A 27,182-nucleotide genomic window follows, 5' to 3' on the forward strand; every position below is an offset into this window, starting at 1 on the left:
CTGCTGTGTAATTGGGCACCTTGCAAGGGCCTTTGAAATCCTTGGGTAGACGCTCGTTCCTTATAGCTGCCGTTAGACACGGCACTCCGAAAGCTCTCGAGGTTACACCCGCCTCAACTGAAGCCATCGGGTAAACCGGCGCGTGCTGGTGAGCTGCCAGCTGAGCCGCCAGTTCGGCCTCCCGGCGCGCTCTGCCATGGTCTGCCAAATCCTACGCATTGGCACCATTGTGTGCCGGGTCATGTCCATGAGGTTGGTTACGACGCCGCTCAGTACTCGAAACTGCTGGTGAGTCAATGTGCCTACTGTAGCTCCGGCTTGGATGAGGGGTCGCGTGAATCCGGTCACGGCTATAGGAATAAGCCTGTTGTTGTACCAAAGTCGTTTGAAGGAGCTCCCTAGCCCTTCGGGTTTCAACCGCCGTCGGAGACTCGCCCTCGACTGGTAGAGCCGCCAGTCGCGTTGCTGCAGCAATCATATTGTCTAGAGGGATGGAGTAATGACCCGGCAGTGTCACTACGTGCTGAGACGGGGTGTTATTCATATGTGGAGAACCTGCTATGCGTGGCTGACCCGACGCTGCACCCCCTGGCGCCTCAACCGTCTGGTTTATCACCGGCGGGTTGCTAGCCCCCGCTCCGGGTGTGTTGAAGAGATTCCTTGACTCATAAATTGAGGGTAGACGACTCTGACGTTTTCTCCTTAAGACTTCGTTTGAAGCGTTCTGATCCACCATAAGCCGGTACGAATCTGCTTGGTTACGCTGTGCCTGGGCATTTAAGACGGCCCGCTCTTCAGCCATCCTAATGTTTTCCGCTGCCAACTCCGCTTTAGCTTGCGCGATCTCATCACGCAACTTAGCCACATCCACCTTATGCAGTTCCTGGTTGTCGGCGGTTACTTCCACTTCCATGAGAGTCGCCAGATCGTCCAACAGATCTGTTAAAACTTGAGCCGGCGGGCGAGTTGACCCGCCAGCGCCAACCGCTGTTACCGCCGCCGCACTTGAAGTCATGGCCACGGCAGCTGTTGAACCAAGAACCGGCTGGGTGCCAGCCATGAAGATCGCCACTCTATTCGGCGGCTCACGGGGGTCCGGAATACTGTCGCCATCGGAATAGCCCCCAAGCCATCCGTCTTGCAACTAATAAATTGAATTAGTCTCGCCTGTGGACGACTCAACATCAGAGTAGATGGCCGTCTCACCGCCAGACATAGAGCCTTCCAATTTAGCCCCGTGGATGAACCCAACAAAGGCACGCTTCACGGCGGGTTTAACCCGGGCGGGTCGCGCACGCTGAGCCGTCTCGATGATGTCGGTGCAGATGGCCGGCTCAGGGCCCGATTCGCCGATCTTGCCGATGAAGACCTGAATTCCGCCGAAGGGGACCTGGTACCCGTACTCAATTGAGCCGGCCTCGGGGCCCCAGCCTGCATCGTTGATGTAGAGCTTGCCACGATGACTCTTGGTCATCCGGCCCACTGCGTATCCCTTGATCCCTTCGAAGCTGCCCTTCAAGAACATGAAACCACCGTGCGCGAGCCCCACGGTGGGCGCCAACTGTCGTGGAAGTGTCACGGCAGATGTCCTCATGGAAGGACTTAGTTGTGGAACCATTGAGACGGAGTTAGCTTAAAGGGCTTAAAACGGGACAAAGGACACGAGGAGTTTATACTGGTTCGGCCCCTTGCGGTGAAGGTAAAGGCCTAATCCAGTTTGAGGTGGTATTGCTAGGGTTTCGATGACCAGGGAGCGAATACGCTTTGCCTGGCTCTCGATCTTTTGTTTCTTGCCCTAAGCCGCTGCCGGGTCGTCCCCTTATATACACGGGTTGACGCCCTGCGGCCTACAGAGTCCCGGCCGGCTCATACAACGTGTCCGGCTCGGTGACTTATCTTACATGCCTTACAATACAAGTTTACATACACATGGCGGTTTATACTCGTGGGCCTTAAGCCGCCTTCGGGTTGGGCCCTCTAACAAGCCTGTCTATGAACCGCCATCTTTAACATACTCTTGGGCTTCATTGAGATGAACCGCCATAGAGATGACCCGGCCCCTCCTGGGCGGGTCATATCTGATAGTCATATCCCAACGCCACTGAATAATCCAAAACAATTTTAGCACAACAAAGAGCTTTCCCACTGCGCTAGTTATTTCCAAAGGCAGTATAGCCGGATACTCCAAGTAGCATGTAGAGTAGTGTTCTTGCAGTTAGGGATTGTTTCATAGTTCGGTTTTCAACATTTCTTCACAATATTATCTAAGGCCAGGGGAGGGGGGCATTGCCCCCCTAGCAACACATAGTCTGCTAGTACCTTGAGTGTATCCTACATGTAAATAAAGTAGTTGTACTTGTTACGTGCAGGAGACTTGAGCCTGGTAACACATGGGCCACTCTTCAAGTCAATAATTCCGAAGGGCCCAATTCCTTTCAATTTCTGGACCATATCTTAACGGAAGCCGTGCCCATGGCCAGAAAGAAGCATACGATCCCTCAAAAAAAAAAGCATACGATGCTCATACTGTGCAACATCTACCATCATGAATCACCCTGTCCTATCTTCAGCCTCACCAGATGCATTCTCATAGGGAAATATATAGAGGCCGGAACCCTATTGCGCCAATGAGCCTTAGCGCAGGGTTGAAGAATGGCATGCCACCAACATCGTGAAAATGATCATGCTTGTACTTACGACCAACTTCATGGCCAATAAGCTTATCGTCCAGCCCAACACATGCAAGCACTACTGCAGGAGATGAACATGAAGCAAAGAGGTAGACATATAAGGTCAACTTGTAGTCCAACATGGGAGAATACCGCGGTATGTACGACATATCTGTACAACACCGACATGTACATTTGAATGTATTCGCACATATTCACAACATACAAACATTGCATGTGATTTTAATAAATTTGGACTGCCCACAACTGCACGATTCACGGCGCGATCGAGTGGTGATCTGGGCCGCGCAGTTGCGTGCCCCTGCAAATTTCCGCTGGCTCGTCTCGTACGTGCTGGTGAACGGATGAGCCACGTATGACACTGGTCTCAAAGATGTAAACCTTGGTACGTACAAACCAGTGGCGGATCCAGGAATTGAACTTAGCCGGGGCGAAACATTGAAGGTATAAAAAAATTGATCGACGAATGCAAGTCCGTTGAACCAAATCTCATAAAATTCAAATATGAAGCTAGATGCACTCGAGAATTTACATGACCAATGATTCAGAACATTTCAAGATTCTCGAGAACTAGGTTGTAACCACCTAAAATCACAAAATATAACATAAACGTCACACATAACTACTAACTTGGACTCCCGCTGCTTGAATAATTCATTCCGTGGCCCAAAATGTCCAACTCCATGACTAAAAGATACCTACAACAGGTGAACAAGCTGATATCAATAAATGTATTGGAATAAGTAGACAAATAGTTTGAAACAGATAACAAAAGTATTTACCCTAAGTCGTAAGTATACGGGGAGGGTTGGGTAGATGGCCTCTACGGTCTCTCAAGCTGTGAAAATGTTCTATGATCTTCTTGTCATCAGTTCCAGCAAATATATCTCGCTCTACATAGCATATCATCATATCATTCAACCAATCATCAGATATCTTATTTCTCAAATCTGTTTTAATGATATTCATGGCTGAGAAAACTCTTTCAACAGATGCCGCCGCTACTGGCAAAGTCAAAGCAAGTGTGATGAGCCGGTAAACCAAAGGAAAGTGTAAATGTTCCTTAGTTTCAACCAACTTGAGAGCAAGATTAGCGAGACTGCCACAACTGCAAAAAACATCAGACCTTTTCATCATATCAATGTATATCTTGAGTTGACCATCCAAATGATATTGTTCTTCTGGATCGAACTCGACTGAGTACATAGATGCAAGCTCAAGTAGGTTCTCATGATTAAATCTGCCAAATGAGTCTCTTGGATCTAGACTAGCAATGCATATCAATAACCTTGTTGAAGTTTCACTAAACCGGTGATTCATCTCAGCTATGTTTCTGTCAAGAACCTCATTGAATATTTCAACTTTGTAGTGATGGAAGCAACTAACCATTTTGCGGGAACTCCTTGGGTAACCCCTTGCTGGTATATTCTCATCCATACTAGGCACTGGTATCTCCCTTTTAATACAAAACGAAGCAACTAAATCCTAGAATAGAAGTTTGCAAAGTGTTATCATGAGAGCCCTCATTATACACTTCAGGTTCAGGAACTAGATCTTCTACAATGTTTGCATCTGAGGCTTCAGTGGATAAAATGTTCGCATCAGGTTCAGGAACATGAACAGGAGCTTGAAATTCATTAGATGGTGGAGTTCCAAAATAAGCAGCAATTGGCTTCATCTTCTTAAAGATCCCCTACATTACAAAATCACCATGTCAAGTACTGACCCTGTTCAAAAATTGGCTAGAAATTGAAGGAACAGAAGCTTGAGATTCAGTAGCAAAGAATGGATTGGACTATTTACCTGCTGGCTGCGCTTGCTGATTTTGCAAACAGCAGATGCGCGTTTGCATGAGCTCGATCTCGATCCACTGCCGCCGCTGCCTCCTCCCACACAGGCCCCGCTCGGCACCGTTGCTTCTTTCCGTTCGCCCATAGTTGCCCGCGGTCGGTGGCCCGGCGAGGCAGAGCTCTTCGGCGACGAGGCGGCGGCCCGGCGAGGCGGAGCTTTGTGGCGGCGACCGACGAGGCGGCGGCCCGGCGAGGCGGAGCTTTGTGGCGGCGAGCCGGCGACGGCTAGGTTACTCTCGCTGCTGCTCCGCTCGATTGGGGATTTTCTGGTGTTCCTGTACGAGTACGACGAGGTCGAAGGATTGGGTGTCGGTGGCCGTGCTAACTGGTTTTAGGCCGTGGACTGGGCTTTTGTGCCTCCCGTGCAAATCCCCACATATTGGCCCATGTACTGAAAGAATGAAGCGTATTTTTTGTATACGTATTTTCGGCTACCCGGGGCGGCCGACCATGCTCGCCCCTACCGTGGCGCCGCCACTGCTGCCGGGGACGCCCATCACAGATCTGTTGGGTGGCGGCGTGTGGACTCCGGTGGCCTGCTAGTCTCAGACAGCGGGCCAGCAGGCAGACGGCCTTTTTCGCTGTCCTAGAAACAAAATCATGCCCACGCGTTGTCTCTGTGAGGCGGATGGGGCAGGCACACAAGGCAGCCACCGGCACGCTATGGGAATTTCTCCCTCTTTCACTTGGAGAGTTGGGGATCGATCAATCCGGCGAGGCATGGGGAGTTGGGGATCGATCAATCTAGCAAGGCTTGGTGTCGCGCCAATATCATTGGTGTTCTTGAGGCGGCTACGTGCGGATTGGTACATCCACTGAAAGGTCTTCGTGAGGGTCTCTCCCTTCACATCTGGTGGTTGACTTCGACACTGAGATGCAAACTATGGACGACGGTTTGACATAGAGGGATGGTTGTGCAGCGGCGGTGGACATACATTGCATGTAGCTGTTGGAGTCATGAAAAAATGGTGGTGACAACACATGTGTGATGTCGATGGTGGTATTACTCGTGCACCCGACTCTAGCTTCAGGGTGAAAGCCTAGGTCAAAACCCAAGTTGGTTATACCTAGCAATCGCGATGTTTTGTGTCGTTACCTCGTTGAAGGGATTCATCGGATATGGTCGGACTGTTTCTTTAGGATGAAAACCTAGATTCTTACTGGATCCGATGACGATGGCGCTTGAGCGTCACTCCCCTTCATGAAAGTGTCGTTGCTGAAGAACCTCGATGTCTGTGTGATGTCATGAGATGGTTGGTGTGGATACGGTCGTTGTATTGGTTTCATGATCGCGGACCTGATCACTTCGGGATTTTCTTTTTTCTCGTCTACGCATAGCTTTGGTCCTGGATGACTTTGCTATTTGCTCGCGTGTGTTTGCGCGCATGTGTTGGTGTTGATTGTGTGCATCCTAATTATGCAAAGATCGGGCGTGTGCTCATTGTATTTTGTATTCTCTTTATGCTTCATTTTGAGCTAATAAATTTCACTCTTTGTCGAAAAAAGTACCTGCGAAAATCTTAAGGGGGACGTAACTGCCTTGGTGCCCTTCTTGGATACCACAATGATTTCTTTCTCGGTCTTCTTCGGCCATGCCGGCATGGCCTCCTCAACCCCAGGGCTTGGCTACTGTTGTGGCATTGGCCCTGGGTGTTGGGGAACGTAGTAATATTTCAAAATTTTCCTACGTGTCACCAAGATCAATCTAGGAGATGCTAGCAACGAGAGAGAGGGAGTGCATCTTCATACCCTTGAAGATCGCTAAGCGGAAGCATTACAAGAATGCGGTTGATGGAGTCGAACTCGCGGCGATTCAAATCGCGGAAGATCCGATCCAAGCACCGAACGGACGGCACCTCCGCGTTCAACACACGTACAACCCGGGGACGTCTCCTCCTTCTTGATCCAGCAAGGGGAGAGAATAAGTTGAGGGAGAACTCCGGCAGCACGACGGCGTGGTGGTGGTGGAGCTCGTGGTTCTCCGGCAGGGCTTCGCCAAGCACTACGGAGGAGGAGGAGGAGGAGTTGGAAGGGGGGAGGGCTGCGCCAGGGGAAGGGTTTGTTGCAGCCCTCTCTCTCCCTCACTATATATATAGGGGGTGGGGGGAGGAGGAGGCGCCCTAGGGTTTCCCTAGGGGAGGGGCGGCGGCCACAGGGGAAACCCTAGATGGGTTTGGGCGCCCCCACCCCTAGGAAACTTGGCCCCCAAGCCGGGAGAGGCGGGTGCCCTAGGGAAGGCGCCCCCACCTCTCCAGGTTACGTGAGATGGGGTGGAAGGGGCGCACAACCCCTTAGTGGGCTGGTGTGCCCCCTCCCCTTGGCCCATAAGGCCCCCCAACGCTTGCCGGGGCCTTCGAAACTCCTTTTGGTCACGTTGGTCGTCACCCGATACCCCCGGAACAATTCCGGACTCCAATACCCTTCGTCCAATATATCGATCTTCACCTCCAGACCATTCCGGAGTTCCTCGTCACGTCCGGGGTCTCATCCGGGACTCCGAAGAACCTTCGGTAACCACATACAATTCCAATTACAACTCTAGCGTCACCGAACCTTAAGTGTGTAGACCCTATGGGTTCAGGAACCATGCAGACATGACCGAGAAACCTCTCCGGCCAATAACCAATAGCGGGATCTGGATATCCATATTGGCTCCCACATGTTCCACGATAATCTCATCAGATGAACCACGATGTCGAGGATTCAATCAATCCCGTATACAATTCCCTTTGTCCATCGGTATGTTACTTGTCCGAGTTTCGATCATCGGTATCATTGTACCTTGTTCAATCTCGTTACCGGCAAGTCTCTTTACTCGTTCCATAACACATGATCCCGTGACTAACTCCTTAGTCACAGTGAGCTCATTATGATGATGCATTACCATGTGGGCCCAGAGATACCTCTCCGTCATACGGAGTGACAAATCCCAGTCTCGATTCGTGCCAACCCAACAGACACTTTCGGAGATACCTATAGTGCACCTTTATAGTCACCCATTTACGTTGTGAACTTTGATACACCCAAAGCATTCCTATGGCATCCGGGAGTTGCACAATCTCATGATCTAAGGAAATGATACTTGACATTACAAAAGCTCTAGTAAACGAATTACACGATTTTGTGCTATGCTTAGGATTGGGTCTTGTCAATCACATCAGTCTCCCAATGATGTGATCCCGTTAACGACATCCAATGTCCATGGTCAGGAAACCACAACCATCTATTGATCAACGAGCTAGTCAATTAGAGGCTCACTAGGGACATGTTGTGGTCTATGTATTCACACATGTATTACTGTTTCCAGTTAAATAGCATGAACAATAGACAATTATCATGAACAAAGAAATATAATAATAACCATTTTATTATTGCCTCTAGGGCATATTTCTAACACTGGGCTCGGTCAGTTCTTCCACTTTTTGATCCTTCACTGTTGGCTCCTCGAGATAGGTCTCCTCCTTGGCATGCGCCTCCGTCTTGGTCACCTCTGGTCAGCCCCACTCTTGGCCTTCGGCGGCGGCGGAGGAGATAGATTGAACTCGCTCGCGGCGAGCCACACGACTATCAACTCCTTGAACTCATCGAGTGCCTTCTTCTCTAGGTCAGACAACTCGGCCACTAGGTTTCTCTCCTCCTTGAAAGAGATGGTCTCTTTATATCTAGAGTATGATGACATTGCACAAGACTAGTAATCTTTTTTTCCGAGGGGAGATAAGAACAAATCATCCCCACATCTCTAACTTTGAAAGATCATTTATGAATAGTGTAGTATGGCAAAGGAGATATGTATATCTGCCTTCCTAATTTTGTCGTCTGAGACTTAAAATGTAGAATTGCTCATCAGTAAGCATAGAAATAGAACTGAGCTTGATTTAACACATTTCATGGGGGCGCTATAAGTACATCTTAGTAAATTTCCAGATTTTAACTCCCTTGCAAAAAAAACTCAAGGTTTTTACCAAGACTTTTTAATATCTCACCGTGATGCATATATATAAGGTAACATTTTTGTAGATAATAAATCTTGCCCGTAATTTATTGTCTTTTTAGTGTATAATAATGTCACCCTGATGCAAATATGGTAACTACTCCCGTAGAATCGCAACCTGATGTATGCATGGTATAATAAATCTTGCCGCGCACACATCCATAAGCATGAGTATCTCACGTAACACACACCTATGCGTGATCGGCAACCCTACTGATTATATGGACATATATCTATTTTAGGGCAGTGAGGGGTTTGTATCTCAGATAGTGCCATATGTAAACTGCCGATCTCTAAACCGTCATGTATGGGATGCGTCAATATTTCCTTTTAGCAAGACTAGAGTACCGTCTATATATACTGCGGCCGGAGGCGGTCACAGTCATTGCCTCTTAGGTTTGGAGAAGAGTAGAAATAGATTTCCACAATCGAGTTGAAGATCAACCATGAGAGGGAGCGGCCTGGTGTTCGTGATCGCTCTCCTGTTCGTCGGGTGCCTTGCGGTTGGGCAATGTAAGCGTACTATATATATTCTTGCAGCTAATTCATTGTCCTATATAGATTGATGCCCCAAGTTGTTCTCGCGTTGTGCACTAATAAATACTGCATTGTATTGCCTATATATATGACAGGTCGTCCTGTGGTCAGAGGAAGCCACCAGGAGAGTCATGCCAATATTACCGCAAATGCTACAACTATTGCGGATTCGTCGTCGTCGTCAAGGGAGAGCTCGAGCTCTAGCAAACTCACGAACTGGTGTTACCCAAGGGACTGCAACAATCCAAACAATCCGTTCTACACGAGACCGTGCTACTGCTGCCCCTTGCGGCCGGACGAGCTGTGCTTTAGTAATATCGACGATTGCCATGCAGGGTGCCCGACTTGTCATCCTACTTGCTGATATATATGTAGGCGTGTTGGTCGCTGCGATGTAGAGCTACTAGTTCGGTGTTATTCGTTAGGTTGATGTAGTACACACTAGCTTTCCCACTACTAGTCGTTCTCTATATATGTGCAACTAGAAATATATATGTAACGATCGAGTTTAAAGATATGAACGAAGGATAATTCGCTAAAGGACCCATCTTTTGCATTGTCAATGCCCTCTTTTTTGTATACGTACCTATTTTTCTTTTGTTAATATTGGCCTAAATCCTGCCATATGATGGTTAGTTTTCTTACGCATGCACACCCTATCCTTGTAAACACTTTCAAAAAATTGAGCGAGCAGGTATTGAGATAGCTACGCTCAGTTCGCTAGTTTTTTATTGTCATTCTTAATCTATCGTACATATGCAATGAAACAAGTCTCTAGCTTCCAAGAGGCCACCGGTGCGTGCTGCCCACAACAGTGCCTCTCGCGTGTAGCTGGGCGGCAGATCAGGGCGGATCCCATGCCACCACCGTAGCCCACCCGGATGCCCCCCGCCACGACCTCCATGACGTGTGCCCGCCGCCACCACGACGCCATCGCCGACGAGCTCTAGCGCGCTGCTGCACCAGCCGCCAGCGTTGTATCCTGACTTAGTCGCCTCGACCCGCGCCAGAGCTCCCGCATGAGGAGAAAGACACCTTGACCAGGCTTGGCGTGGCCGTGCCTCTGGTGGCGGCAAGGGGTGTGGGGAGAGGAGGGGAGGGCCCCCGACGGCGGCGCCTAGGGTTCTCCTGTGAAGCGCGTGCAAGGAGGTTTTTTTCAATCCAGAGCAATTCCTCATTTATCAAAAAACGGATGTCCTCGGCTGGATTCGAACTAGAGCCCTCACACACTATGTGTGGCCGCACATACCATCTGGGCTAGAATATCCAATTTGCCAACTAACCTTGTTTTCTTCTTCTTGTTCGAGAGACATAACGCCAATTAAAAAACACAGCACCTTCGCTCTTTGGTTTATGTTTTTTTTGCACGGTTTTCGTTAGGGTTTCTAATTTCCCTGTTTTGTTCTAAAATACTAATGTTTTCTTTTTAAAAATTGTACATAAATTTCAAAAAAAATGTTCATGCATTTCAAACTTGCTCAGAATGTCAAAACACGAACAGTTTTTTTATAAAAGAACAAAATTTAAACATGAACATTTTTTGAAAATCAGTAACAAATTTGGAATTCCAGAATACATGTTTTAACTAACTTTTTAAACTAATGATTTTAAATTCTTTTTTTATATTTTTTTAATAAATGCTTTTAAAAAAACACTTATTGTTGTCTATTTTATCCCTTTGTATTTATTAGTTGGGGTCATTTCAGGGATGTCCAAAAACCACCATGTTCAACGGACATTATTCGGTAAGGTCAGAACGGTTTGTCTGAGAGCACGTTATTTTTCAATATCTTTGTAATGGCCCCAATTTCCCCAGCAAAAAAGAAGAAGAAATGGACCTAATTTTTTTCATGGCCTTTTATGAGCAATTCAAGGCACCATGCCAAATTGATTTGGTTCTCGACAAATTCTGCATTTTCTGGAGTTTTTTTTAGTAAAAGAAGACCGATAAAATGGTAGAACATGTCGCAACTTGCATACGGTGTCAAAAATTGTTAAACCTAGCATGGTTGCCTGCCATGGGCATGCCCATCCGGGTGCACCCTCCATTGAACATGGTCTAGTTTTGAATTTTTTCGGGGGGCATGCCCGTGGTAAGGATCCATGCCAAGTTCGATTTTCTGACAAAATATGCAAGTTGCGACACGTCCTGTCATTTATCTGCCTTTCTTAACTGAGAGAACTTCGGAAAAGATCAAATTTGTCGAAAACCAAAACAACTTGGCATGTTGCGTTTAATCGGTCATATAAGTTCATGGAAATATTTGGGGTAAGTTAATGGATGCCACAAAAACATGCCCTCAAATGGACCCTTCTCGCTTACCCGAACACCCTCTGTTGAACATGATATATTTTTGGACATGAATGAAATGACCCCAACCTTTTCCAGTAGACGGGCACGCCCATGGTAGGCATCCATGTTAGATTTCAATGAATTTCCCACACCATATGCATGTTGTGTTACGTCCGGCCATTTATCAGCCAGTTTTCACCGAGAAAACTCTAAAAAACGCAAGAACTATCGAAAACTTAAACAGCTTGACATGGTGCCTTGATTTAATCATAGAAGGAGGTGGGAAAAATTAGTCCATTTGAAGGATGCTGAGAAACAATGCACCCTCAGGTAGAGTCTTCTAGCCAACTCAAACATCCTCTATTAAACATGGTTTACGTTTGGACATTCTTAAAATGACCCCAACCTTTTCAACCAGGTGGGCATGAACATGGTAGTCATCCATGCCAGGTTTGAACGATTTCTGTCACCGTATGCAAGTTGTGACACGTCCGCCCATTTATCGGGCGTTTTTGACCGAGAAAACTCTGAAAAAAGCAAAACTTGTTGAAAACCAAAACAACTTGGCATGGTGCCTAGAATTAGTCATACAAGGCATGAAAAGAAATTCGGGCCATTTCAAGAATGTCGGGAAACGATGTGCTCATAGATGGAGCCATCTCGCCTACTCGAACACCTCTGTTGATCATGGTCTAAGTTTTTCTTTTTCAATCTTTTGTAGTGCGTCAAATATAACGCTAAAAAGATAGACTCTGGTTTTCCTTTTCAACCAGGCTGGTTTTTACATGGGTTTTTATATTATTTTGTTTTTCTTTACTTTTTTATTTCTTTTTTATATTTTGAAAAAAGTTCATAAAAAATCAAAATAAGTTTATCGATTTTGAAGAAAAGTTCATTGATTTGGAAAAAAAATTCACAAATTTGAAACAAAATGATTGATTTAGAAACGAAGTTCGTCAATTTTATAAAGAAGTTCAACAAATTCAAAAACAAACCGCCAATTTGCGAAATAGTTCATGAATTTGTGAAGAAAACTGATCAATTTTGGAAAAAAAAAAGAATCACTGATTTGGAAGAAAAATGCAAGAATTTGAAATTTTGTCGTCATTTTCGAAAAAGAAATCACGAATTATAAAAAGTTCACGCATTTAAGAAACAAAAGAAGAAAAGGAAAATAGCTGAAGTGCATGTATTTTACTCAAGGAACACGAGAAGAAACAGGAAAAGTTCACGCATTTAATCATGCCCTTATTTATGAAGAGGTATCGGCTAATCTGAGCCGTCCTTGTGTTTAAGGGGGGTGTACCGAAGCAGAAGTGCATGTATTTTACTCAAGGAACACGAGAAGAAACAGGAAAACGGAAAGTAGAAAAAGAGAGAAAACGAAACAGGAAAATCCCATAGGCTAGCACTTACTTCAACTTTCATAATAATCGAGATATAGCTTTTGTAGTGTGCAATATAATAATCTTTTTTCCAGGGAATCTTCTACTCTTTATTAAGTCACATTGCCCCATCAGACACAAGCCCAGTGTATATTCCCTACGAATATCTGGACCAGCATTAAGAGCATCTCTAATTGCAGCCCTATTTTTGGGTACGAAAACATGGTGTTGTAAAAATTTAGGCATGAAAATAGCTTTTTTGGCACGAGCAAGCGTTGTCTTCAATAGCTGCCCTATAATAGGCACCCAGATCAACAAAACCATTTTTTTCAACGAACATTTGAATTACTTCGACCATGTTTCATATTTCAAACATAGTTCGCTTGAAGTTTAAACATGCCAACTGCAAACATAATTCAAATGCGACATGTCACTTAAACTACCAACTTAATATCATCGGACCCATCACTTTCGCCGTCAGAATCAACGTTAACCACATCGGAGACTCCTGCATTCTTCTTCTTGCCCTATGATGACGAAGGTCCTTCCTCGTCGTCGTCCTAGCGCATCGACCGATCGGCGTCCCTCTTCCAGTAGAACTCTATCTCGGCTTGCATATACCTCGGATGTGCCTTAGCAAACGCCGCCATCGCCTCCTCGTCGCTCTCTCTGAAGTTGTTCCTCTCATCGACAACAATGCAAGTAGCCAGCTTGATCAGGCTCGACTTGGTTGTCACTGGCGGACCGATGAGCTCCGCATCCGTCCGAGACTCAATCTCTAGGAAATTGAGCCTCTAGCGCAGGAGACCGAGCCTCCACATGGAGACGTCATAGGTGCAGGCGACAAGGTCGGTCGTCGGGTATGTACTGAGCCAGTACCTCCAGCCGCCGTGCTGGAACTCCAGGCCATAACTGTCGGACAGTCAGGGGCGCACACCCTTGAACCCCTCCTTTCCCTTGCCCTTTGGCGGCATGGCGAGGAGGCGGCGGCACCGGGGAAGAAGGCGGTGGCGAGGAGGAGAGGCGACGCGGGTGTGGCGGTCTTTGGCAGCGCGATTCGTCGGTCCAGCGGCCGGCGAGCGGGGTGAGGCGAGTGGATCCGGAGGTGGTGGGGTGCGGCAGCCGTGGATCTACAAGAGGCGGGCGCTGCGGGTGTGCGGCTACGTAGGGAAGATGGTTGCTGGGTCGTGGCTATGTGTCGTTTTATTTTCCGGTACCAGCCCAAGTGATGTATATTTACATCACTTGGTGATGTATTTTAGGGCTGGCAAACAATTTTTTTTTTTGCGGTTGGACTCTTGTTGGAGGCCGTTTTTTGTCTCCTCGTGCCCAAAAGTGGGGCTGCTATTGAAGATTTTCTAAGTATATACACCTTGCAATAATTACATATCTCAGAAGTTAAGATTTCACAAAACAAACATTTATATGCACTGGCGGACTTAATTTCTAAAAGTGAAAAATTCCATGAAAACAGTTACTATTAATTTGCAGATTCAAGTTTCCAAAAGTGCAAAAAAACCCAACTGCACAATCCTAAACCCCAAATTGACCAAAACAAACATATGTAGTTTTAGACTTCTAAATGGGCCAACTACCTGTCGATGTTGTTTATCAACGGTATCATCGAAGATGATTGTGGGGATTAGTACGCGTGGAGATCATCGATGTGGGTTAGCACACGAGACAAGATTTAGACAGCTTCGGACCCCGGCAAACATCATCCGGTAATAGCCATACATTCTGTTTGTGGCTATGTCTCATACCGTATGTTCATGGGGATTGTTGTTGTAGAGCCGGCTCTCATCTAGTTGTGTCTAGCCGTAGATATTTTGAGCTTCCCCTCCTCTTGGGGCGCCCTGCCCCTCCTTATATAAGTTGATGGGGCCAGCTTACATGTAGAGTTTTAGTAGGATACAAACTAGTCACATCTTTTATTACAAGGTGGATAGTAGTCCGAGTCTTATTCCAACGGTCCAAAGCCGGCTTGCTGGGCCATCCCCATGTTGGGCCACGTTCCAACTCCGTGCGGGCACCCGTGTCCCATATCCACGACACTGCCCTCTTAAAAATGCAGATTACCGAGTTGCACATTAGTAAACACAAAATATTGTTGTGCATATTTTTTTTGAAACGTGCAAACTAACCAATTGCATATCTCTAAACTCCAAATTGCACCAAACATATCTGCAAATTTTGTTTAATAAAGGGTAGCTACCCAATTAATCATTTTTAATCCTAAGGATGCACAATTCAGTGCGTGCAACTATGCAAAAAAATATGATTTTATATATGTAACAAAAATAATCAAAACCCTTCGAAATACAAGCTGAGTTGAATATAAAGATAACAAGAAAAATAACCTAAACCTTGAACTAGAAATACAAAATTTATTTGACCTTACCACACCATATAATCTTTATATTCGTTCATGTGAACCTATAGGCGTTCGTGCGTAGGATCCGACTCCATGTAGGCGGGGGGAGGGGGGTATGAGCTCTCACATTAGGTGAGATCAATTAGATCGGTTTTTTGAAAAAAAATGTACTTGTTCAAACATTTTAAAAAAAATTGTAGACACGTATCGATGGTTGATGTTCATCCTCAAAAAGTTACACCACCACCACCTAATTCGACCTACAGTAATAGAAACAAAAAAAGACAAATTTGAACATGAATAGTGTCAAAGTATTATTCACTCAAAGCTGCCACTATTCACATTCAAATTTGTCCGAATCTCCAAATGTACATCGAGTTTTGAACTGGTTTTTTTGGGAGTTGTAGACATATATACCACACATGAGTGTTATCAAATAATTTTAGTTTTTATTAATGTTTAAATATGAGTTTTTTGGTTGATCTCACGATCGATCTCACCTAATGTCAGATCTTATACAAGTCTCTCCACGTATTGGTGACACATGAGTGTGTCATTTTATCGAGGCTGTGTTATTTTGTCAATTTCTCACATTAGGAACCGATAAATGTTTGTATGAGTGCCTTCGTTCAACCCGCATGAGAGTCAATTGCATACATGAGTTTTTTTCTCTTTTGACAAAAATCCATAAAGAGGTTTTTTTAGCATAGTATAATCATCGAAGTCGCTCACATACATGAGCATATACTCACCCCTGAACGCATGCATGCAAACCTTACCCCTATGAGCACCTTTGAGACACTGAGTTAGTACATCATCTCGAGATTGACGAAGCCACCATAGACGTCCTCATAGTCAACAAGAATGTCTCCTTCCAGTAAACGCACATCACCAGAAGGCCTATAATAAATCCAGGAAAATATGACCACCAATATCAAGTACTCTCTCCATTCCACAATGTAGTGTGTCCGCGTTTTCCGAGATCCAAGTTTGACTATGAATTTAACCAACGAGACCGACTATGGCGGGAGCAAAAATTATTGGTATTGGTGCATTCCCGAGATCTCAAGATGATGCCCCATTGTCCGCGAGGCCTCCTCCATTCTCCCGCACCAACCCAAAATGAATCTAGGGGGCTTTTCCGATCCAGTCGTCATCGGCCGCACTGTCTATTGGATCTGCCGTCTGGACCCCTGGGGAAAGTTCCCGGAGTGGAGGATCCTCGCTCTCAACGTCGACGCGGCGGAGGCAACGATCATGGACTTCCCGCCAGATTGCGTCTCCAGGATGATGCCCTACAGGAACGAAAAGGGTAGCCTTCAGGACGAGTACCTCCTCCTGGCCTCGGTGCGTGGACGGCTGAGCTTGCTCATCATGGAAAGCATTGGGATATCAATGTGGACGCTGGCATCGGCTGCCTCTGGCTCGGCAGCGACTTGGAACCGACAACTGGTGATTGGAGCGGCGGAGATCTTGAGGCAAGCGGGATTCGTGGTCCATGACAACCTCGCCCGCACGCCATTTAAACTCGAGAGGTTCGGGGAAAGAAGCGGTTCCGTGATCCTTTCTCTGGACCATGGCCAGCTCTTTCGGCTCGACCTTGGAAATACTGAGGAAGCAGTACCCGTTGTCAGAAGGCTCATTAGCCCCGGAAGTGTCAAAATCTCGGGATTGCATTTGCACGAGATAGATCGGATCACTTTGCTGCATGCCATGAAATCTTTCTGAGCATGTTCAATTGCCTTTTTTTTTAGAGAAAATTATGTTTTTGGTAACTCATGTTTACATAAACTGTACATTTGACCCCTTATATTATTTTTCGTCGACATTTCCTATCACCCTCGCTCGGCTGTTTCCACATTGTTCTTCTGACAAAGTATCGAATACAGCTCTCAGGTTAAGCACCCTATCTTCTTCTTCCAACCTATACGCGCATTACTGCGGTTCACGCAAATGAGATAATGGGACCCTAGCTAGCACAGATCCCTGGGCCAGTATGACCTGTCCAGATTTAGTGATCCGCGTGGCAGTGCGTCCCAAAACGCAAGCCACTCACTCTGTTCAAAGCCGATCACAAGTTGAGAACTTGCGACTGTGACCCAGCCTGCTGTTCATGGCGCCTTGCTGTTCCCATTCTTGTCCAGACTCCAGAACACCGATTGCGCCATCCGGCCCAGCCTAGGCAACGAACTGCCCAGGTGAAAAGATTAGCTCCGGTTCTCAAGTTATTTGTTTTGGATGTGAAAATCTTTTGTTCTTGAGCACTAGATGAATGACAACGAAATTTTAGTGTTTCTGCAATGCAAGGATGATTATGTTTCCAATTTTGATACTAGCAGAGCTCTGAAAACTTTATCACCTCCTCAAACGAAAGAGCTGATGCAATTCTCTATCCTGTTAGTACCCGAATGCGAACTTGACTCTGTTCTCTTTGTGGCACCGGGTCTATCATCAAAACAGAATTCTAAATAGTGATCACAGGAGTTGAACACACACCTGCAAGGCTGCAATAGTGAGGACTCAAATACCCACAGCGAGACCAGTCGGAGCCTAAAAAACGAGTGAAATGTGAGAGCAGTCGGAGCAACAATGTAAAATGATCATGCAAAGTTTTACGCACAGTGAGACCAATTTAGCATGAACTCCTACAAACATAGCAGCAGCGAGTATGTCGTTCAACCCAAAAGAACGTAGATGTAGCAGCAGTCAACTACTCACATTTTCTCCCCATATGTCCTGAAGCACCACCCAAAAGAAACGGGCCTAATAAAAAGATTATGGATCTCTATCATTCAAGTGAGTGGGCCACCCAAGTTTTGCACGTAGACTGCAAGTTTCATCATGACCCTCCAGGCCAGGTGCAACTCATCCTCCACGTCGAGCTTCTCGCGCTCCACCTCCTGCAGCCGCTGCTTCACAGCAAGGAGCTCCTGCTGCTGCATGAGCATATTCTCTCCCATCGTCCTCAGCTCACTCCTTAGGACCCGGGCCTCCTCATCGACGACGGCCTTCACGCGGATCTCTTCCTGTGTCGCGGCTGCTTCCATAAACCTGAGCTTCGTCCTCAGACGCGCAATCTCCTCGTCCTTCGACCGCATCACCTCGTACCCGGCGTCTTTGGAGCTCATCTTGCCCGACGGTGTCGAGGCGTGAGCTGCTGCACGGGTGATGCATTTCTCTCTGGCTCCGTACTCCAGGGTGGATATGGTCTTGTGTAGTTCCTTTGGGTCAGGACTTGCACACAGGATCATGAGGATTTTGGATCCCTCGTCATCAAATGAATCCTGAAATTCCATTTAGGAAACATACCTTTTGAATTAGGTACTGATAAGGGGAAGATAAATAGAAACGACGTGTGGTTATCCCGTACCCGTAGTAGCATTGTGAGCTTGCTGTCCCGGAATGGGACATGTGAGTCACCATTGGCAATCGACTCAACCACCCGCTTCAGCGTCGTGTTCCCTTGATTAATTCTTCCCGTCTGCGCAAGACTAACCAGTGTTAATTATGAAACAAACGTGCAAGAAACTGTTAACTGAACTTGCAAGTTAGCTCAGCTGCTACAAATATGTTATGGCATGTTTAATCATGAGTAAATTCTTGTAGAATATAAGCTACAAGCTGTCAAAAATGCATATCAGCTACACAATAATGATTCAACTGCAATAGCATGCCGATTATTTTCTCAAAGAGAGACTGAAAAACATAATTACTAACTGGTGTGCAACAAAATTACTAACTGAATTTGCAAGTTGCAGCTCATTAGTTAGCTCAGCTGCAACAGACGCCGATCGTTTTTTCAAAGAGAAACTGAAAAACATACTTCAGCTATAATGCTCTGTAACGCCGCAAAAAAAAAGTTATAATGCTTTGTAACAATGCACACCTCAGATTTGCAAGTTCCAGCTTATTAGTTAGCTCAGCTGCTACAAATAAGTCATGGAGTATTTAACCATGAGTTAATTCTTCTAGCATATCAGCTACAAGCTGTGAAAAATGCATACCAGCTACATACCAATGATTCAACTGCAATAATATGCTGATCAATTTTTCAAAGTGAAACTGAAAACATAATTCAGTTATAATTATCCGTAAAGATTTGGCTTCATAAACATGAGTTGTTAAAATATGTTCATGCAGTTGCTATTTGTCTAACCAGAATTCGTATACAGTTGAAGTTCATTATTCCAGTTAGCTGCTAAAATATGTCCATGCAGTCCTTAAACATGAGTTAATTCTTCTACTACATCAGCTACATAACGATTATTCAACTGCAGTAACATGCCGATCATTTTCTTTTCAGAGAGAAACTGGAAAACAGGCTTAAATTCATAAGGTGTCACCTCCGATTTGGCTTCAGGTCCAATTTGGCCTGCAGCTTCTATGTTCTCAGAGCCGGCCATGTCCACAAGCATGAGCCTTCCTCCCACTGACGGCACATCCAAGACTATCTACACAAGCAACAGAAAGCAGAGCCAATGAGGAGGCACATCTCATATAAACAGCATGCTTACAAGTTCATATATATATCAGAGAACAACCATGCAGTGGCTGCGCGAACTCCTCGCGTTACAGCTCGTGCCCTTCACAGCACGCCGCTTCTCCACTTCGGCAACTTCTCTTGATAGCTTCCCTGCTTTATTTCCAGATATATATGTTGCATTCTTGGCTCTTGTGCCCATCAGTTCTAGCCTTACCTGTACATAGCCCCGTCAAAAGATTCAACAAAATTATAATCAACCCAAAAGTTCTCTTTACAAAATTCACACTCCTATACATGAGTATCACAAAATTCAGGCCTTGCTGCCAGGTATATGTACTATAGATTCGACCAAAATTATATCAACCCAAAAATTCTCTTTAAAAATTCACTCTTATGCATGAGTATCACAAAATTCAGGCCTTGATGCCAGGTATATGTACTATAGATTCAATCGCCACACACTTGACTGTATTGTAGATTCGCCCTCCCATGCATTCCCTGCTTTTGTTCCTATGTACAAATCCACACTCCCTGCCAACATAGATGTCGACGTATTTTGTCGGCTCAAGTTTCGCTTGTTAAGATTCATGCTACAGCCAATCCTGAAGAAATTATGCGTGTCCCTAAATAATCGGACGGCTTAAGTAGTACCCCAACACTCAGTTGCAATGGACTCTCATTGTATTTACCGCACACATAAACCTAAAAGCTCCATGTTTAACTGATCTAAACAGTCACAGTAAAGAGGGGAAAATGCCCCAAAACGCATCCTAAATTCCTGATCACCAACACTTGACTGTATTTTGGTGCACCATCCAAAGAAACTCGATATGTATTGATCATTAATTTGATGTACAATACTGTAGTAAAAATGAAGAAGTGAGAATTGACCTTGGCATTGGCTCCTCCGCTGCCGGCGAGCAGATCGTACACCACCTCATTGTAGATCTCCAGCACGGAGACCCTCACGAAGCTCTCGCCGTCGCCGTCGCAGCCGGCACCGCCACCCTCCAGCATGTCCGTGAGCGCGCGGTACACAATGCCGGGCTGGTCGTCCGAGCCGAACATGGTGTGGCTCTTCCCGGAGCCCGTGGGCCCGTAGACCATGACGGTGCAGTTGGCGCCCGCGCGCACCCCCGCGACCCTGGGCTGCACGAACCGGGCGTAGAACGCATCCAGGCCCTCGTCCGCCGACGCCGACACGCCGTCGAGGGCGAAGTCGCGGCACGCGCCGCCCTGGCGCACGCGCACCGACGTCCCGCCGCCGCCGACCTCCAGAGCGGACTCCGCGCCGCCGTCGGCAGAGGCTAGGCTGCGGATGCGCAAGACTGCCTCGACCGGGCGCTCCTGGCGCGCTGCGGCGGCGGGGACGCGGAGGGGGCGGGTGGTGCTCCTCGGGGTGGCCGGGGAATGGAGGAGGAGGCGGCTGCTGGTGCTCGTCGGGGTGGCCGGCGAGGGGAGGAGGAGGCGGGTGCCTCTCATCGGGGTGGCCGGGGAGAGGGGGAGGAGGCGGCGGGTGGGGGCGGAGGCCGTGCCCGCGTGGACTCGGGCGAGGTCGCGGCGGATGCTGCCGACCAGCTGGACAATGTCCTCCGTCGCGAAGAGGTGGGCGGGGCGGCGGCGCTTGGCCGAGCGCGGGGGCGTGGCCGCCGGGAGGAAGTCGAGGCGGCGCTTGGAGCCGGGGCTGGGCGCCGTCGTGAGGCGCCGCACCGGGCCCGGCGGCCGTGGCGGCAGCGTGCGCGGCGACATCGGCGGAGGTGTGCGGTGTTGAAGGCGAAACGAGCCGTTTGGTGGTGGGCGGAGCTTGAGGTTGGCGAGAGAAGAGAGGCTTATTCAAACATTTGAACGCGGCGGAGTGAGGAGAGAGATATTACTTGTAGTAGCATTGCGTGGGCGGCAGCCAGAGGAGAGTGTGTAGCGTAGCCCACTAGCCCGTTGCCTCATCACTGGCTCTGGCTGGCTAGCTGCTGCATCCAAGTCCAACCACTGAACTGAGCTGAAGCATCAATCAATGCATGCATGGTTTTGTTTTCCCTTGCATTTTTTATTTTATTTTGTCTTCAAAGAGCCAACGGTCCATTTGAACACATTGCGAAGCCACTACATCGTACGTACTACTCGGGCTTCAGATGCTCGAGTGTGTGTGCGTGCAACAACTACTTGTACCAATACGCTCGCTCGTACGGTGCTAATTGATAGTAGGTCCCACTCGTCAGCTGTAATTACAAACCCAAGCTGAAAACACAGGCCGTCATAACATCACAGGCGCAATAGTAAAATTATCTTTCAGTAGAGTCCCCTAAAAAAATCTTTCAGTAGAGAGAGAGACTCGATGTACAGACTGTAGAATCAACAGAACGAATTAAACATCACAGGCAGTAGTGATGCAGTAGTACAGGCTGTAGAGTCGGCAGAATGAGCGAAACAATATGCCAGACGAGAAACGAGGATAAATTTGAAGAAACAAGCATGGGTACGGAGCTTCCTCGTTGCAAGACAGAAAAAATGACTGCATATTCCAAGTATTCATACAGCGGGAGGGAGGAACACTACAGCCCCCTCCATCTGTCATCAAACACATCTTCTTTTAAACAACAACAACAACAACAAACAAGGCCGTATCATCATCATCATCATTCATCATCAAACATACATCCAACATGAAGAAAAAGCGGCGGCGGGGACAAAAAAGAAAAGAATCGAATTACAGACTAGCAGCAGGGTATAAAAATCCATCCTGTACTTTCCTCAGGGTACCGAGCCGCGGCGTTGTCTCGGACGGCATCATCCGTCTGCGCCAGGAGGGGCTGCTGCCCCAGCCCCGCCGTCGGCACCTAAATAAACATCTTATGGGCGGACGCAGGGGGCAACCTTACTATGAGTATGATGTAACACTGTTTTACTCGAAGCCGTCCATCATAGGGTGCTGGCCCCCTTCCGAGGAGGTGCTTTTCGACGACTGTTTCCGGGCTGTGCCGCGCCTGCCCTTGGCTTTCTTCGCCTTCATCCTACGCTTCTTCTCGGTGGCGTCGACCCAGGTGTATTCGGAAGGTATGTGGAACGGGTCGACCTCGTCTTTCCAGTTCTTGCTATCGCCGCTGTCGCTGGACTGCGCACCGCGGCCCCCTCTGACCCACGAGTACCATGACGCAGATCCTTCCGAATCTTTGGACTTGGCGTCCTGGAACTGCGTGGGGCTCGTTGGTGGGGTAGCGAACTCATCTAGAGGCTGTAGTTCCTCAAACTTTGTGAATGTCACAATGACCCGTATTGTTGGGACAATAGGGATAGCAATCTGAAAAGTCACAGGACACATGGTTAGAGATCACTACTTCAAGGTATAGCTAAACAATGCAGAGTCTATCATACATGCACATTCCCCTCCCCTCTTTTGGTATTCCGAATAAAACACCCAGGGCGACCCTTAAGTAGAAAATACAAAACAGCCATTTGTGCTGTACATATAAAAGCTCCACAAAAAGATTACCAAATACGAGATCAGACACAAGCAAATGGGATCAAAATACTCCAATTCATGTAGTTAGGGAAATGAAACTCAGCTTGAGATAAAAGGCCAGGTTAAAAATGTATTGTGTGTGGCCATTGTTGTTTTTGGCATTCAAGTTCTGCCTTGTTCAGATAGTAGTTAGCTGTTGCTTCAAGTAGCTGTTGCCTTGTTCAGATAGTAGTTAGCTGTTTTTGGCATTCAAGTCCTGCCTTGTTCAGATAGTAGTTAGCTGTTGCCTCAAGTCGCTAATACTAAAATAGGATCAGCCTTCAAATTATATATACTAAAAGTGGTAAGATCACAACACAAACCTCTAGTATTGGCGCAATATTAATTCATGCTCTAACCCTTTAACAAGAACCAAGACTCAATTCCAGCTAGGCAAACTATGCCCATTAATTCCATGAGTGGTAATCCAATATATCAAGTTCTGAAAACTCAACAGGAATGTGAAGTCATGTTTGAACTGACTGACTGTTGAGCAACAACACACTAGGCATTGTCAAAAGATTTAAAGTTGATTTAAGAAAACAGAAAAGATGTGGCGAAAACAAAAAACTCATACTAGGTTCTAGTATGAGCCAATAATGTTCTATATCAGCAGGTAATTGCATGCAGTAATAAAAAGAAACGTCGTCATGTATGATGTATCTAAATCCTAGAAAGAGTCTACCATATGCTGCATGTTATAAGCTGTGTCTACCGTTTTGGCCCAAAAATAAAATCCCTTATTTGACTCCAGTAACTTCAAAGAAAAGGTTTGCTTATATTTAATTAATTGTTGTCATTGTGAAAGTAGAGAAAATACTGTACAAGGATAACCATATTTTCTAGCAAAGCAGGCAGATGGTGAAGACTGCGTCTCATGATTGTGTCCTTGTTAGTGCAAGATAAAGGATTCAGTCTTTTGATAGCTTGGGTGCGAGCTGCCCTTGTAATATTTCCAGTCCCCTTAAAGTGTGCATTGCAATTGGCCTTAGTTCAGATATTCAGATCAGAGCCAGGAACAACAAAAGATAAAAATTCACAATAGAGATCCAAACAACACTATATGTGAATGATGACAGATACCCCAGCAAGGGAAAACGAATACAACATAGCATGGTGGTCAGGCTGGTAACAGATATCCCACAGTAACGGTTGCAGAGCACCCAGGCCGTTGAGAAAGAATAAGCATGCAAACTTTGACTTGAGATAAACAGGAAAATGAATCAATCAGAGCTCGTTAAATGACTGGAATAAAACGGGCTAATATAATCATGTTGACAGATGGTTACCTTGACTGGAAATGTGCCTGTAGGCAGCTTGGTTGTCAAGAGTTCCCTAAGCCTTCTAACAGCCTTCACTTTGTTTGCTAGTACATCAAGCAAAGGGATCAGCTCATCCGTCTTCAAAGGGAAATCCGGTGTCAACCACAACACTGGTCTTAACCCCTTCTTGTACTCACTTTCGAGTTTATTAGAATCCCCAGATGAGACACCACCCTTCTTCTTCTTTCCGTTGCCCTTCTCCTTTCCCTTCCCTGCATCACCTGATTCATCCTTGCTCACTGCCTTGGGTGCCTTCTCATCATTCTTGGCACCTTTCTTGCCGTTCCAAAACCATCCCTTCTTGTCTTTCCCGGCACCGTTTGCATCCAAATGATCAGCCCCTTTGTCACCTTCCTCAGCCCTATCGTCAGATTCCTCCTCCTGGTTCCCCCTCAACGCTGAATCAAGCTGCTTCCTCTCCTCGGCAGTCAAGACTTCATCCAGCTCGGTTTCAAGCTCTGCGCTCCTCCCATTCTTCTCCTCCCCGTCCATCGCAAACAGCTCCTCGTCTGTCATTGCCCCAGGGACCCGTCTCGACTTGACGGTGACCAGGACATTCAACATATCATACACCTTTGCCTTCCACTGCCCCACAGCTTCAGTCCTCTCCTGCCGGCGCCAATTCACATGAGGCACAAGATCCGCCTGCGTGACGTCTATCCCGGGACGATACATATTCGTCTTGGACATCAACGCCACCTCATGAGCCACCTCCGACTCCGTAGGCTGCACGCCGGCCCCTTCCAACGCATCAGTGATCTCCTTATCCTTATGAGACAGCACTATCAGAGAACCCGGCAGCAGCTCCTTACCCCCAGCATCCTCGGGCCGCGCCCCGTCGCCGAGGAACAGGAACGTCTGGTCGGAGCGCTGGATGCGGAAGCCGTCGAAGCCCGCGAGCGTCATGTCGGCCCGCAGCGCGGCCCCGCGCTTCCAGATGCGGTAGGTGTCGGAGGGCGCGATGCGGCCGATGAAGGGGATGACGGAGGACTCGAAGTGGAAGGAGATCTCCATGTAGAAGTCGCGGATGCGGGAGACGGAGGCGAGCACCCGCGGGAGCCTGCGGCACCACTTGGCCCAGGCGAGCGGCTGGTAGTGGCGCGCGATGATGGTGGCGATGGCGTCCTCGCGCGTGCACACGGCCTCCTGCAGCGCCGACCAGCCGTCGGCGTTCTGCAGCGACCAGTCGGCGCCCGCCGACATGAGCAGGTCGGCGGCGACGGGGTCGCGGAGGCGCACGGCGAGGTGCAGCGGCGTCTCCCGCCGCGGCACGTCGCGGCGGTCGATGACGGCCGACACCGCGTCCGCCACCCGCTCCCCCGCGATCGACTCCGCCTCCGTGGTGACCTCCCCCGCGCGGGGGAGGCGGGGGAGGGCGGCGACGAGGGTTCGGAGCGCCGCGTGGTCCCGCCGGTAGACGGCCAGGTGGGCGGGGCTGTGCGCATACCTGGCCGCGTCCTCCATGGCTGGCTGGATGCTGCGGCGGGCGGGCGCTGGCGGAGGACCAGCCTCGCTCCCCGTCGGGGCGGTCGGGGATAGGCTAGGCTAGGCGAGGCGGATCTCGCGCGGGGGAGGAGGCATGGGGGGTCGGGCGCTCAGATCTGGCGCCCGCGGCGCGGCGGGGCGGGCCCGAATCGGCGGGCCCCGCTCTCCGGGACGGCTGCGTCGCCGGCGGCGAGCTGGGCGCGCGCGGCGGGGGAGTGGGGAATCGGCGGGAGGGAGGGGAGGGGGGAAGTGGTCCTCCTATTTCGGTTCGGGAAGATGGAGAGGAGAGAAGGAAGACGCGACGTCTCTGTTTTTTTTCCTCGAATCCTCGATCGATCCAGTCGGGGCGATGCAGTGCAGCCAGCACTGCACAGTGGAATGGGTCGTCTCCCCTCTCTCTCTGCAGGGTGGGGCCGCCAGTGTTTTGCCGTGAGATTTGTTTTTTTTTGGCAAGTGGCTTGAGCGACCTGGTCTAGTCTTGTGTGTGTGCGCGTGTGTGGTTAACGTCGGACATCGATCGAGCGGCCTTTTACCGCTATATATATAATCGTTTTGTATGCGAAACGATTGCGAGCCAAGTAACAGCGTGCCTGCCATCCATCGATGATGGTCATCGCCGGCGCCCGCTGCTTTACCGTCTCAGTCTCTTGAAGGTGGTTCGTAAGACCGGGATGTTGTGCGTGTGCTTATATGGTTAGATATGTATGCGTTCGTGCCGTGTTTCTAAAAAATGTCGTTCGGCATCTTTCATACCGGATAAAAGTGATTCCTTTTCCTTTCAATTCGGCCAACTTCTGGTCTTGTTATGCATGAGACCTAAATCGTGTCGGTTTAAGATGTTTGACGGTGTTTTCGACATTTTGGACCCATCAATTAGGTAACACATGATTTGGAGGCGGCTCGGGGTTTAGCTTCCTCTTGGACAGGACCTAGACGAGACATTGTCCATCCAATTCATCTTCGTCGTGGACATTGACCGCCAGTGTGGTCGCCCCATCTTCCACTCCGCTACTTCCATCCTCTACCCCTAGGCAAGTGCGCTTTAAACGTGAGAAACATATATATGTGGAGCTAGAGTCGCGGGGTCAAAACAGCAGTAGTCAGTTTCGATTCTTCTCTGGTTGTGTCCGGTTCTGTTTTAGTCTAGAGCCGGTTCGGGAGGAAAATGAACCGAAGTGGGTCGCCTCACTAGTGGCACCGAGTGGTTCAAACGTTGTGGCATATTTGGGTCCAGGCCTAAATGGGAAGCCTTTTGGATGGTCTTTTCAGTTGAAAG

General features: G+C 47.9%; 2 protein-coding genes and 1 long non-coding RNA gene across 3 annotated transcripts; all 3 read right to left on the reverse strand.

The window, feature by feature from the left end:
• Positions 1-3,155: 3,155 nt before the first annotated feature.
• On the reverse strand, positions 3,156-4,859 carry LOC123146066 (uncharacterized). Its single transcript, XR_006472594.1, has 3 exons — positions 4,494-4,859; positions 3,473-4,383; positions 3,156-3,388 (listed from the first exon to the last, which is right to left on the reverse strand). It is a non-coding gene; the product is annotated as an uncharacterized lncRNA (long non-coding RNA).
• Positions 4,860-17,712: 12,853 nt separating this feature from the next.
• Positions 17,713-21,483, reverse strand: LOC123142122 (kinesin-like protein KIN-10A). Its single transcript, XM_044561136.1, has 5 exons — positions 20,495-21,483; positions 19,662-19,817; positions 19,464-19,571; positions 18,491-18,601; positions 17,713-18,404 (listed from the first exon to the last, which is right to left on the reverse strand). Exons 1-5 carry the CDS (start codon positions 21,350-21,352, stop codon positions 17,913-17,915), a joined length of 1,725 nt encoding a protein of 574 aa, XP_044417071.1. The 5' UTR covers positions 21,353-21,483; the 3' UTR covers positions 17,713-17,912.
• Positions 21,484-22,075: 592 nt separating this feature from the next.
• LOC123146067 (ankyrin repeat domain-containing protein 13C) lies at positions 22,076-26,179 on the reverse strand. The gene is made up of 2 exons (XM_044565644.1): positions 24,389-26,179; positions 22,076-22,898 (listed from the first exon to the last, which is right to left on the reverse strand). Exons 1-2 carry the CDS (start codon positions 25,883-25,885, stop codon positions 22,503-22,505), a joined length of 1,893 nt encoding a protein of 630 aa, XP_044421579.1. The 5' UTR covers positions 25,886-26,179; the 3' UTR covers positions 22,076-22,502.
• Positions 26,180-27,182: the final 1,003 nt, after the last annotated feature.

Source organism: Triticum aestivum, chromosome 6D (genome assembly GCF_018294505.1).
Source record: "Triticum aestivum cultivar Chinese Spring chromosome 6D, IWGSC CS RefSeq v2.1, whole genome shotgun sequence".
Lineage (NCBI taxonomy): Eukaryota > Viridiplantae > Streptophyta > Magnoliopsida > Poales > Poaceae > Triticum > Triticum aestivum.